The 12,646-nt window shown below is 36.5% G+C and overlaps 1 protein-coding gene across 3 annotated transcripts; it reads left to right on the top strand.

Annotated features, from left to right (window-relative positions):
• On the top strand, window positions 1,189-12,596 carry LOC109360556 (protein ARABIDILLO 1-like). Of its 3 annotated transcripts, none has more exons than XM_019605530.1 (13): window positions 1,189-1,298; window positions 1,778-3,209; window positions 3,385-3,543; window positions 3,630-3,710; window positions 3,844-3,975; window positions 4,876-5,003; window positions 6,802-6,889; window positions 7,190-7,284; window positions 9,313-9,376; window positions 10,360-10,535; window positions 11,206-11,427; window positions 11,965-12,049; window positions 12,179-12,596. In XM_019605530.1, the coding sequence occupies exons 2-13, from the start codon at window positions 1,860-1,862 to the stop codon at window positions 12,353-12,355; spliced, it is 2,757 nt and encodes a 918-aa protein (XP_019461075.1). In that variant the 5' UTR covers window positions 1,189-1,298; window positions 1,778-1,859; the 3' UTR covers window positions 12,356-12,596. The 3 variants fall into 3 exon arrangements, with proteins under 3 accessions (XP_019461075.1, XP_019461074.1, XP_019461073.1); XM_019605529.1 differs by having other exon boundaries at window positions 1,189-1,349; XM_019605528.1 differs by having other exon boundaries at window positions 1,189-3,209.

Below are 12,646 nucleotides of genomic sequence, written 5' to 3'. Positions count from 1 at the left end.
CTCTTCCGGGCTGGGTCGAGCCTTTCAATAATGTATCGTATGTAGTAGTAGCGAGCAGTTCCTTCCCTAATCTAGAAGCTTTAGCAAAAAATCCCCCATACAAATAGAGGTATAGTCTTGCCTCCGGCTTTGCCCCCTTATTACATTACGGGTGAATCTCTTCGATTCAGAATTTAACTATCCCTAAAATTAAAAAAAGGCTTTTCTCCATTGGGCGGCTTAAATGCAATAGTAAACTAAGCAAGCCATAGATGATATGCAAAAATAAGGAAGGTCCAAGTAAGGCATAACCACTCTTTTCAGATGTAAGATGAAAGGGGGGTGCCATTTTAGGTTAGGTCTATGAAAAACCGATGCGACGTGGAGAACCCTTTTCCATACCAAGTTATCCTCTAACAGTTTGAATTGAAAGAAATAACCTTTACTTTTTGAGGTGAGACCGCGAAGTGCAAAGCCCTCAACAGACCAACCATTTTATTATATTATAATAATGTTCATATTATACAATTTTAATATAAGTAATGTTATTATATATGTAATTTTAATATAAAAATGCATACAAAAATATAATTTAATTGTTAGGTTAGAAGAATCTTATAGGTTAGACAAGACTTTTAAATAGGCCAAACCTAGACTTTTAAATTTTTTTAAACAGACTAACAGACCAGACCCAAGCTCCTATGTGTTACATAAGTTTGGTCAGTTTAAAGCAAAACTTAGTCTGACCTGATCTATTTTCATCCTTAGTGATAATGTTAAATATGATGAACCTGACTAATGATAACAGAGAGACGAACCACTTTATCCAATATTTAAAAGAAGAGAAAAAGATAGTGATAGTGTAAATATATCATTCTTTTCTTTTTTTCATTTCCAATCATTATTGATTATCTATTAAATAAATAAAAGTAATATAAATGAATAATAAATAATGTATTGATTATGACAATGTTGTGTAGTTTATTTTTTGGAAAACCAAAAGTCAGAATGAGAAAAGAAAATGGAGGAATACCTTTTTGTATAACAACCCTTTTTGTTAAGAAACCACCCTTTCAAGATGTGCAGCCCTTTTTGTTAAAGAAACTAGTTTTCAAGATGTGTAATTGTCATTCCCAACAAATGTCGAATAAATTCACTACCGATCTTAAGAAACATGATTCCATTCCAAGTAACACTTTTTGGGCCCTTTTTGTGAATATATAATTGATGTTAATTCTGAGTTATAGTGTCACAGCGTTGTTCTTGTTCTCCTTCTCCCACCCCATCATTCCTTCTCTTCTCTCCCTTCCTTCAATGCTGTAATTCTCTTCTTCTTACACCTTCTCCTTCTATCTCTCTCAATTTTCAAGGTTCCCTTTTGAATTCTCTCTTACCCTGAAAAGGGTTCTACTTTCTTTCCTCACAAATCCCATAAAGTTGGTTTTTTACTACGTTCTCTAGCTTGGTTTTCATATCAAATTGTATGAATTGCATCTGATTTGTGTTTTCATCATTGATAGACCGTATAACCTGAATTCATAGGTTTGTTAGAGGGAAAAGAGTGATTTTTTGTGATATCACCTTGTTATAAATTCTGGGTTTTTATTTGTTTCTATGTTTCTTTAGTTAGTATGTTCTTTATTGTTGGTTTATTGCACTGTTGATATCAGTAACTTTGATGGAGTAGTTGTTTTTTTATTATTTGAGTGAAAGGGTATGGTTTCTTGCAAGGTCTTATTGTCTGAATAGTTTCTTGATTTGGGTATTTGTGATTGTTGTTGTTGCCTTGGTGAATTAGATTGATTGTTTCGGTGGTTTTGTGATTCGGGTTTTTGAGTTTGAAGGAGTGTGCATTGATTTTGCTGTGATTTTGTTGGGATATGAGTCGTAGAGTGAGGAGGAAAGTGGCAAGGAGAAGCGAAGGGAATGTGGTGTTAGGGGGTTGGCCTGAAATTCAAGACGAAGTTTTGGATTTAAAATGCCGAGGGATTGTTGATTGGACGAGCTTACCCGATGATACAGTGATTCAGTTGTTGTCATGTTTAAGTTATCGAGACCGAGCTAGTTTATCGTCCACTTGTAGGACATGGAGGTCTCTTGGCAGTTCACCATGTTTGTGGACTTCTCTGGATATTCTGTCCAACAGGTTTGATGTCAACATGGCATCTTCACTTTCTCCTAGGTGTGTGCATCTTCAGAAGCTTAGATTTCGTGGGGCTGAATCTGCCGATGCAATAATTCATCTCCGAGCTAGGAACTTGCGTGAGTTAAGTGGTGACTATTGCAGGAAGATTACTGATGCGACTCTTGCAGTTATTGGGGCACGACATGAGTTACTTGAGAGCCTTCAGCTTGGACCAGATTTCTGTGAGAGAATCACTAGTGATGCTATTAAAGCAGTAGCTCATTGCTGCCCTAGATTGAATAAAATAAGGCTCTCTGGTGTTCGGGACGTAAATGCTGATGCTATTAATGCCTTGGCTAAGCATTGTCCAAAATTGGCTGATATTGGGTTCATTGACTGTCTGAAAGTTGACGAGGTTGCATTAGGAAATGTATCATCGCTTCGTTTCCTTTCTGTTGCCGGGACTTCGGGCATGAAGTGGGGCGTGGTTTCCAATCTTTGGCATGAGCTGCCTAACCTGATTGGATTAGATGTTTCAAGAACTGATATTGGTCCATCTGTTGTTGCAAGGTTGTTAGCTTCATCGCAGAACTTGAGGATTTTGTGTGCTTTGAATTGTCCTATCCTTGAAGAAGATGCAAGCTTTTCTGCTAGTAAATATAAGAACAAGCTACTAATTTCCCTTTTTACTGATATTTTTAAAGGACTGGGTTCTTTATTTTTTGATGCTACATACAAAGGCAAAAACGTGTTTTTGGATTGGAGGAATTCAAATAAGAATGATAAGGAGCTTAATGAAATCATACCCTGGCTTGAGTGGATGCTATCCCATACACTTTTGCGATCGGCTGAGAGCCCTCAACAGGGTTTGAACAATTTCTGGGTTGAACAAGGTGCAGCACTCTTGCTTAGTCTAATGCAAAGTTCTCAAGAGGATGTTCAAGAGAGGGCAGCCACGGGTCTTGCAACTTTTGTCGTAATTGACGATGAAAATGCCAGAATTGATTGTGGTAGGGCTGAAGCAGTTATGCGCAATGGTGGCATACACCTCCTTCTTGGCTTAGCAAAATCTTGGAGGGAAGGGCTTCAGTCTGAGGCAGCCAAGGTCCTCCATCTTTCCTTTGTGTATATATATGATGCATTTCTAGTCAACTTATGTATATGTAGTATTTATATGCACCGTTTGATGCCTTTGAATGTTTTTTTCAGAGATCTAACCGAAGAAAAACCGACATAACCAATGTGTGTATATTTATCGTCTAAACTTTCTAAATTTGCAGGCCATTGCAAACTTGTCCGTCAATGCCAATGTGGCCAAAGCTGTTGCAGAAGAGGGTGGGATTGATATTCTCGCTGGTCTGGCCAGGTCAACAAACAAGTTGGTGGCTGAAGAAGCTGCCGGGGGATTGTGGAACCTCTCTGCTGGAGAGGAGCACAAGGTTGAATTTATGTCTTATTTGATATTTCGTTGTTTAACCTTTAATGCGTAGTGTGAAGTAAACACTGAAGGAAGTATCCATCATAGGGTGCAATTGCTGAAGCTGGTGGAATACAAGCTTTAGTGGATCTTATATTCAAGTGGTCCTCTAGTGGAGATGGAGTTTTGGTTAGTTTCTCTGGTTTTATGGTTTCGAACATGTTAAATGCCTTTTATATCGCTTCCTAATTCTACTAATGGAAGTTAGTGTTTTACAATGGATACAACAGTAGACTGATTTCCTAGTTCTTTCTTTTCTCAGGAACGTGCTGCTGGTGCATTGGCTAATTTGGCAGCTGATGATAAGTGTAGTACAGAAGTTGCTGCGGCAGGAGGTGTACATGCTCTAGTGATGCTTGCTCGTAACTGCAAATTCGAGGGAGTGCAAGAGCAGGTAATGCTACTTTCTATTTTTGGGTATTCTCTATTACAATTACTAAAATCTTTGAAGCTACCTAATTGGATAGAGAATACCTTACCAATGAAAGATCGGAACTAATGGTAATTTTATAATTGTTTTCATGATTGATAATCATTTTTTGTGTTTTTCTTGTGCGTGTGAGGGCTGAGAATTTATGTGAATGATGGGATTATTTGATTTTGCTTACTATTCTTTAACTTGGAAGTTGGAAGGCTTAGCAATGCCAAAACCCCTTTGACATGGATGATGCTATCACATTACAATACGGTTTATTTGCATCTAGAATACCTGTCCAATACGGTTTAACTCTGTCTTGTCTCTTTCCCAGTTTAGGTAGATAATTTTTAAGCAGATAACTGGAAGAAGAATCATGGATTAACTATTTCTGAGTTTCAAAATAATTTGCGGATTTTCATTTTTCTTTCTGCTAATTTTGGCCTTTTGGTAGCACCGCATAAACTTATATGGTAATTATATATTTATATATTGAAAGAAAAAGGACAATCCTTGGATATGTCAGTTCAACTTTGATGGAAATTGGAAAATGCTGTTTACACGGTGGCTTATTCTAGTCAATGGTCATGCGCCAAATGTGGGATATCATAGGTTTCTTAAGTTGTGATCCGGCAAGTATAGCCAATGATAACGGTGATCTTGCTAAGAGTTGCTTTATTGTTTCGTATGCATTGCCTTCATGACTAACAACAACAACAACCAAACCTTATCGATTTCATGGTTAATTGAGTAAAAATGTGTTATTTTTAAACATGGATATTGATTCCTCAGTTGTTTTCTTTTTCAACTTCTATCCTTTCAATTGAAGGAATATAATTGAATTGTCGTGGAATAATAAATGTCACTACTCAATATTAGGCTGCTCGTGCATTGGCTAATTTAGCTGCTCATGGAGATAGCAATAGTAACAATGCTGCCGTTGGACAAGAAGCCGGTGCACTTGAGGCACTTGTTCAACTGACACGTTCTACACATGAGGGTGTTAGGTAATCTTCTACTAGTTCTTTTCATGGGTGTTATTGTACTTACTGATTTTGATGAACTTTAGGATTAGATGGAAAAGGGAAAGGAGATATTGAGAGGGAACAGAAGAAATTATGTTTTGCTGACGAGTCACTGAAATTGTGATGCAAAACACTGACCTAACAGCTCCCTAAAAATTGTTCTTCTCAATTCTTCCCCTAAGCTCGTTACGAAAAGAAACTAACTCATGCACAATGAAATGAATTCACACTTAACTTCACAATCTAGTAACTTTTGTTTTCACGAGGATATTTTGGTAGGCAGCCAGACATACGAAACAAAAGGAATTTTTCCCAAACCATGTAGAGTTGGTGCTAACATCCATTCCTTTGTGTTTTGAGGCCATTTTTCTGCTTTCTCCTTTACTGCTCCTTCTCTTTGACCCGTACTCTTGTACCTTCCAAAACATTACATTCATTCCTTTGTTGATTTGACTTTATCATCTTTTTACAGTCAAGAAGCTGCTGGTGCGAAGTTGGAAGGCTTAGCAATGCCAAAACCCCTTTGACATGGATGATGCTATCACATTACAATACGGTTTATTTGCATCTAGAATACCTGTCCAATACGGTTTAACTCTGTCTTGTCTCTTTCCCAGTTTAGGTAGATAATTTTTAAGCAGATAACTGGAAGAAGAATCATGGATTAACTATTTCTGAGTTTCAAAATAATTTGCGGATTTTCATTTTTCTTTCTGCTAATTTTGGCCTTTTGGTAGCACCGCATAAACTTATATGGTAATTATATATTTATATATTGAAAGAAAAAGGACAATCCTTGGATATGTCAGTTCAACTTTGATGGAAATTGGAAAATGCTGTTTACACGGTGGCTTATTCTAGTCAATGGTCATGCGCCAAATGTGGGATATCATAGGTTTCTTAAGTTGTGATCCGGCAAGTATAGCCAATGATAACGGTGATCTTGCTAAGAGTTGCTTTATTGTTTCGTATGCATTGCCTTCATGACTAACAACAACAACAACCAAACCTTATCGATTTCATGGTTAATTGAGTAAAAATGTGTTATTTTTAAACATGGATATTGATTCCTCAGTTGTTTTCTTTTTCAACTTCTATCCTTTCAATTGAAGGAATATAATTGAATTGTCGTGGAATAATAAATGTCACTACTCAATATTAGGCTGCTCGTGCATTGGCTAATTTAGCTGCTCATGGAGATAGCAATAGTAACAATGCTGCCGTTGGACAAGAAGCCGGTGCACTTGAGGCACTTGTTCAACTGACACGTTCTACACATGAGGGTGTTAGGTAATCTTCTACTAGTTCTTTTCATGGGTGTTATTGTACTTACTGATTTTGATGAACTTTAGGATTAGATGGAAAAGGGAAAGGAGATATTGAGAGGGAACAGAAGAAATTATGTTTTGCTGACGAGTCACTGAAATTGTGATGCAAAACACTGACCTAACAGCTCCCTAAAAATTGTTCTTCTCAATTCTTCCCCTAAGCTCGTTACGAAAAGAAACTAACTCATGCACAATGAAATGAATTCACACTTAACTTCACAATCTAGTAACTTTTGTTTTCACGAGGATATTTTGGTAGGCAGCCAGACATACGAAACAAAAGGAATTTTTCCCAAACCATGTAGAGTTGGTGCTAACATCCATTCCTTTGTGTTTTGAGGCCATTTTTCTGCTTTCTCCTTTACTGCTCCTTCTCTTTGACCCGTACTCTTGTACCTTCCAAAACATTACATTCATTCCTTTGTTGATTTGACTTTATCATCTTTTTACAGTCAAGAAGCTGCTGGTGCGCTTTGGAATTTGTCATTTGACGATAGAAATCGAGAAGCCATTGCAGCAGCTGGTGGAGTTCAAGCCTTGGTATGTTTTCTTGTCAAAGATCAAGATATGGCATGATAAAAGTCAAGGATTTCGTTTCTCTCTACTTAACTCTATGACCTGTTTTGATTAAGTAGAGAGAAACGAAATCCTTTACAAATTCATAGGAGATTTTGTCAGAAATCAAATCCCTTACAAATACATAGTAGACTTTGTCCTAAAGTCTACCCTAGAATATTCTGCCAGCTGCAATCTATTTATGCTAGGAATTATTTTACCACCATTGTTTTTTTTTGGAGGGTTAGAAGTTTTTGTCACGCTTTAAAATTTTGGTTTATGCAGGTTGCCCTTGCCCAATCATGTTCTAATGCATCCACTGGACTTCAAGAGAGGGCTGCTGGTGCACTTTGGGGATTGTCAGCTTCTGAAGCCAATAGGTACTTTCAGTGTTTTAAATTGTTTTTGCGGTTGTGATTGCAGTTAGTGTGATTGCAGCCATTGTGATGCGGATTGTGGACGTTGTGGTTTGAAATTTTATGTAATTAAAAATATCCTTTTTGAATTTGATGTGGTCCGATGTGACTGCATCATTATGATTCAATGTCACACCGCAATTGCGGTCTGATGTGGTTGCAACGACTGCAGCAGGTGAGGCGGTCCGCAATTTGAAACAATGGGTACTTTTAGGAGTTCCATTTCTACTTCATCTTGACAATATTGCTCCAGCTAATCTTGTTTCTTACAACATTTTCTTTAAGAGCATAGCATATATGATGCGGAAGGCTTTTAGACATACATTTGGTTGGGATTACTTTTCAAAATAAACGCATATGTTTTTTGTCACTTGTTTGGTTAAGCTTTTTAAAAATACAATTCGGGAGAAGCCACATTTTCTATCTTCTGAATAAAACAACTTTTTTTTTTGTTGAAGTACAAAATAGAAACCATCAGTTATTTTTGTTTTTCATCGACAGAACCAGCCCTTCAAATTTTACAAAATGACTCCTAAGTCCTAATATCCTCTTTTTTTCTTGTTAGCATTCCTTTCATATTTATTTTATTGTTTTTCTGTAAACGGCCTCTTCTCCTTCCATAGATGAACTTTCTTCCCCCTTGAAATACAAAACACATTCTTAGAAACATCATAATTTCTGGCTGTATCGTTTTGTTCGGAAACAAAGCATACCTGCTTTCCAAATGGTTGCTTTCTTGCTTGAAATCTCAATTTCATATTCATGTCTGTGTTTGTTGATAAAAGAGAGGGATTGGGTGCTAGTCCAGAGAACTGGTTAGATGATGAGTCAATATATATAAAGGTATATATTGAATCTGAAGTAATTTTTATCAAAGAAATTTAGAAATCTTAGAATATGCTATATGGAAGAGAAGTTAACTAGGAGGTTCATCATTATTTGCTATACTGGAATGATTTGTTTGTGGTATTAGACCATGATGTGTTGTGGCTGCACTTCGTTTCTTGTCGGATTGCCGCTTGCATTGGAGTGTCAAACTTGTTTCTTGATGAAGATATGCTCTTATGTTGCATATGGTTATTGGAATATGTTTTCATTACTCGGAATACTTGCATGCCCATAACCACCACTTGTCACTATCTCCCTTGCTGGCTGCTGGAGTCGAGGCACGCTGCAGCCAGCAGTGCACATCACAGGATTTTGGCCAGTGGTGCCGGAGTAACTCTTGGGAATGCTTTGGTTAACTTGTGGTGGTCATTATTCCCACAAATACCATTATTGGAATGTTATATTCTTACGAATGTTGTCTAAAATCTTGAACTTTTAAAGTTCCTTGGTTACCAGCCATTTCCTTCCAATCTCAGATTTGTTTATAGGTTTTTTTACTCATGCATTAAATAAAGCACCACTAAGCTGTGCATTCATTATAGGAACTTCTTGCTTTATCGGAGATGGTGTATTTCTAAACAATTGTTGAACTAACTTCATTTGTTGGTAGTAAATGGAAAGTAAATGTCTTTTCATGGTAGAACAAAAATAAAGCTTGTAGATGAAAAACATTTGTATGAGAAGGTTCTGTTAACTTCTTTAGTTTGACGGCATACTTAGTTATCCAGTTAGGCATGCTAATGTGAAAAATGGAGTATTTGTTTCGCATATTCTATAAAGGGATAATATAATTCATACACAAGTTTTACTGTAGCCTCATGTATGGATTATATTATCTCTTTATAGTATATGCTAACAAATGCTCCATTTTCACAATGTACTATAACCATTCATCACATATACTACATAATTTCTCTAATATGATGAGTGATCCTAGTTCAATGTACCCTTTTTATGTTGATGTCATCTTGTAATGAAATATTTATTAAATTTTGGTTTTCTTTCCTTCGATTTAAATTTGTTCATGTGTTCATTGCATCTTTTCATTATATTTCTACACTAGATTGTACTTATATTTGTTAACATTGATCTTTGATTACTTAGCATCGCCATTGGACGAGAAGGAGGTGTTGCACCTCTGGTTTCATTGGCAAGGTCTGAAGTAGAGGTAATTTATTTTCTTGGCGATCAATGTGTATGAATCTATTATTTATTTGATGTCTACAAATCTATTTATATAATCGATGCCCATGAATATATTTATATACTCAATACCAGAAAAATGAAATTGTAAAGACTTCCAAAACCTTTAAACCATAGGATTCAAGCGAAATGGATGAAATGGAGGAGTTTATCGTGTGTCATGTGTAATAGAAAGGTGCCACTCAAACTTAAGGGAATTTTTTTACCACACAACTATAAGATCCACAATTTTATATCGGATTGAATGTTGGACAGTAAAAGTCAATAATAGAATACACTTAATGTAGCATAGATGAGAATGTTGCGTCGGCTGAGTGGGGACAAGATACGATTAAGAATAAAAACGTAAGGGGAAAAGTTGGGGTAACTCCTATTGTAGAAAATATAGTAGAAATGTAGAATCACACCTTAGTTGGACTGGGAATGTGTGGAGGAGATTGTTAGATGTCCCAACAAGGAGAGTAGATCAAATCGAGATTAGTCCAATTTCTAAATGCAGAGGAAGACCAAGAAAAACCACGGGCGAAACGTTTAGGAAATATTTAGAGATCATTGTTTTGTCAACGGACATAATTTAAAATAAAACATTATGGCGTCATTTGACCAATGTAGCCAACCCCACCTAGAGGGACTGAGGCTTGGTTGTTGTTGTAATAAATATCTTTACGCTTACTAATCTCCTCCGATGTTCTTTAAGAGTATAACGGACTATATAAATTTCTGTTGCTATTTTTTGCAATAATCCTTCATATTTTTAGCCTCTTGTGAGTTATGGGGAAGTACTATGTGTTTTCTAGTGTATGAGTTCTGGCCCCTTTATACTGCACCATAAAGTATTTCTCATGTCACAAACATTTTATATGTTCTTTTTTTTTGTCTTATACCCTTTTAGATCTATTGCTTATGTGGTAAAATCTATTTAATAGCCAAGCCACTTTCCACTTGCAGGATGTTCACGAAACCGCTGCTGGGGCACTATGGAATCTTGCTTTCAACCCGGGTAATGCTCTTCGAATAGTGGAAGAAGGAGGAGTTTCTGCACTTGTCTATCTCTGCTCTTCATCAGTATCAAAAATGGCCCGGTTCATGGCTGCATTGGCATTGGCTTACATGTTTGATGGGAGGTAATTAACATAATTGAAACCGATACTCTTTCTCTTTGACTACAGAACTAAAGCTTATACCGTGCCGGAAACTTTACCCTATTGCATTACATGTATGTTACTTCACCCACTTCTCATTTGTAGAATGAATATTTGAAGCAAATGAAAATGGAGACTTCACTTCTCCCACATCTCATAAGTGTGTGCTTGATCCAGATTAAATCTGCATTGAAAGTGGTTTTTGGAATGAAATGTTGTATTAACTATCGAGTTTAATCTAACATGTTTGAGAAACCAGCTTAAAACATAACCTTTTGTTCACGGAAAAAAGTGATTTTGGGTAATCTAAAATTCTGAGCTGTTGTTTGATTATTTTATAATCAATCACCGGGTTTTTTTCCATTTCAACTCTGTAGAACTAATTACCAAATAAGAATACTAATCTAAACTAATAACTTCATAATCATTTTTGTAGCTTACTATATAAGTAGTTTTTATAGACAATCAAAATGAAACATTATCATAAAATCACTTTTCAGCAAGCTTAAAACTAATCTATTGTTATGGTCAATTATATAGATAGTCAAATATTGAAATAATTTATTTTTTCACTTGTTAACAATTAAGTTGGATATAAACTTTCTTAGAGACCACTCTGCTTATTATTTTAGCATCGTCATGCGTTTTGCAGAATGGATGAATTTGCTACAGTAGGCACTTCATTAGAAAGTACTTCTAAGAGTGTGAGCTTGGATGGAGCTAGAAGAACTGCTTTGAAAAACATTGAAGCTTTTGTTCTCAAGTTTTCTGATACACAAGCATTTGCGGCTGCTGCTGCATCGTCAGCTCCCGCGGCATTAGCACAGGTTACCGAAGGTGCTCGTATTCAAGAAGCAGGACATCTGAGATGCAGGTTTCTTTTTTACTCTTTCCGACACCAACAAAAATTGTTCTTTTCATTACAGTCATACACTCCTACCGTACTACTTCAAACGCTATTTAGTCATATTTTCTGATGATATAGTACCATTGTCAGCCACCTGCTCCTCTTGTATTCTTGGTTTTAGATTCAAAATTTTAACTGTAACACCTCAGCCTTGACATGCGACCCCTTTGAGCTTAAATACCCCGGTAGTATTTTATTTCCCCTAAACGGAGTCTCCCGCGATTAAAATCAATGACCCCAGGGACTCATCGTCATAAATTCTGTTGAGTCGCTACCAACGCTCAGTAAATTCACAGGCTCAGAAGGGTCACATATCAAGGCTGGGATGTTACCGTATTATATTAACATTGTTCATCGTATCTTCTGTTTTCTTCTGCTTTTACTGAATAAGTCACTTCAGGTTTGAATATATTTAGTATGGCATGGAGTGGATAATACCATAACATTCTACTTTCTTTCATTTCTTTATGGGATATTACCATGTCTTCTGTAATTGTCCTGCAGTGGTGCTGAAATTGGAAGATTTGTTACTATGCTACGAAGTCCATCGTCTACACTCAAAGCTTGCGCGGCTTTTGCTCTTCTCCAGGTATAACTCTAAGTGTCTAACAACCTAATTTATCCATCTCAATCAATACCTTGATTTACATTTGTACTTGGAAGTTTGTTTGAATGCTGAGTACATTGTATTTCTTGTGTGTTGATCTTTGAATTGCAGTTCACAATTCCCGGTGGACGACATGCTACGCACCATGCTAGCCTCATGCAGAATGCAGGAGCAGCAAGAGTTCTTCGTAGTGCAGCCGCAGCAGCAACCGCGCCACTCGAAGCGAAAATCTTCGCCAGAATTGTCCTTCGTAATCTTGAGCATCACCAGATAGAGTACAAAGTCTAGATCAATTCATCAGTTGTTTACAACCCGATCTTCCGACCCGACTCATGATATTTCACATGTACACAAGTCATCATCATCAGGCCATTACAACCCGATTTTCGATGTGCAGTAAACAATTAACTTGATATATATTGCACCCCCCTTATAGGAAAATTGATATAAATGTTATTGGCTTGATGTTTTTCTTTGTAGTTTGTACTGTTCTTTGTTAAAGTCTGGGATAATTTAAATTTCCCTTAAGCAATAGAATTATTGACAAGAATATAAAATCACTCACTATTTATTAATGCT

Source organism: Lupinus angustifolius, chromosome LG11 (assembly GCF_001865875.1).
Source record: "Lupinus angustifolius cultivar Tanjil chromosome LG11, LupAngTanjil_v1.0, whole genome shotgun sequence".
NCBI classification, from domain to species: Eukaryota; Viridiplantae; Streptophyta; class Magnoliopsida; order Fabales; family Fabaceae; genus Lupinus; species Lupinus angustifolius.
This window is presented reverse-complemented; position numbering and strand designations above follow the sequence as displayed.

What these genes read in the sequence shown, in the direction of transcription:
- LOC109360556 (XM_019605530.1), top strand. Translation starts at nt 1,860, where the DNA reads ATGAGTCGTAGAGTGAGGAGGAAAGTGGCAAGGAGAAGCGAAGGGAAT. An exon ending in CTAGTGGAGATGGAGTTTTG is followed by an intron (nt 3,711 to 3,843) that starts GTTAGTTTCTCT and finishes TTCTTTTCTCAG; the next exon opens with GAACGTGCTGCTGGTGCATT. An exon ending in GCTTACATGTTTGATGGGAG is followed by an intron (nt 10,536 to 11,205) that starts GTAATTAACATA and finishes TGCGTTTTGCAG; the next exon opens with AATGGATGAATTTGCTACAG.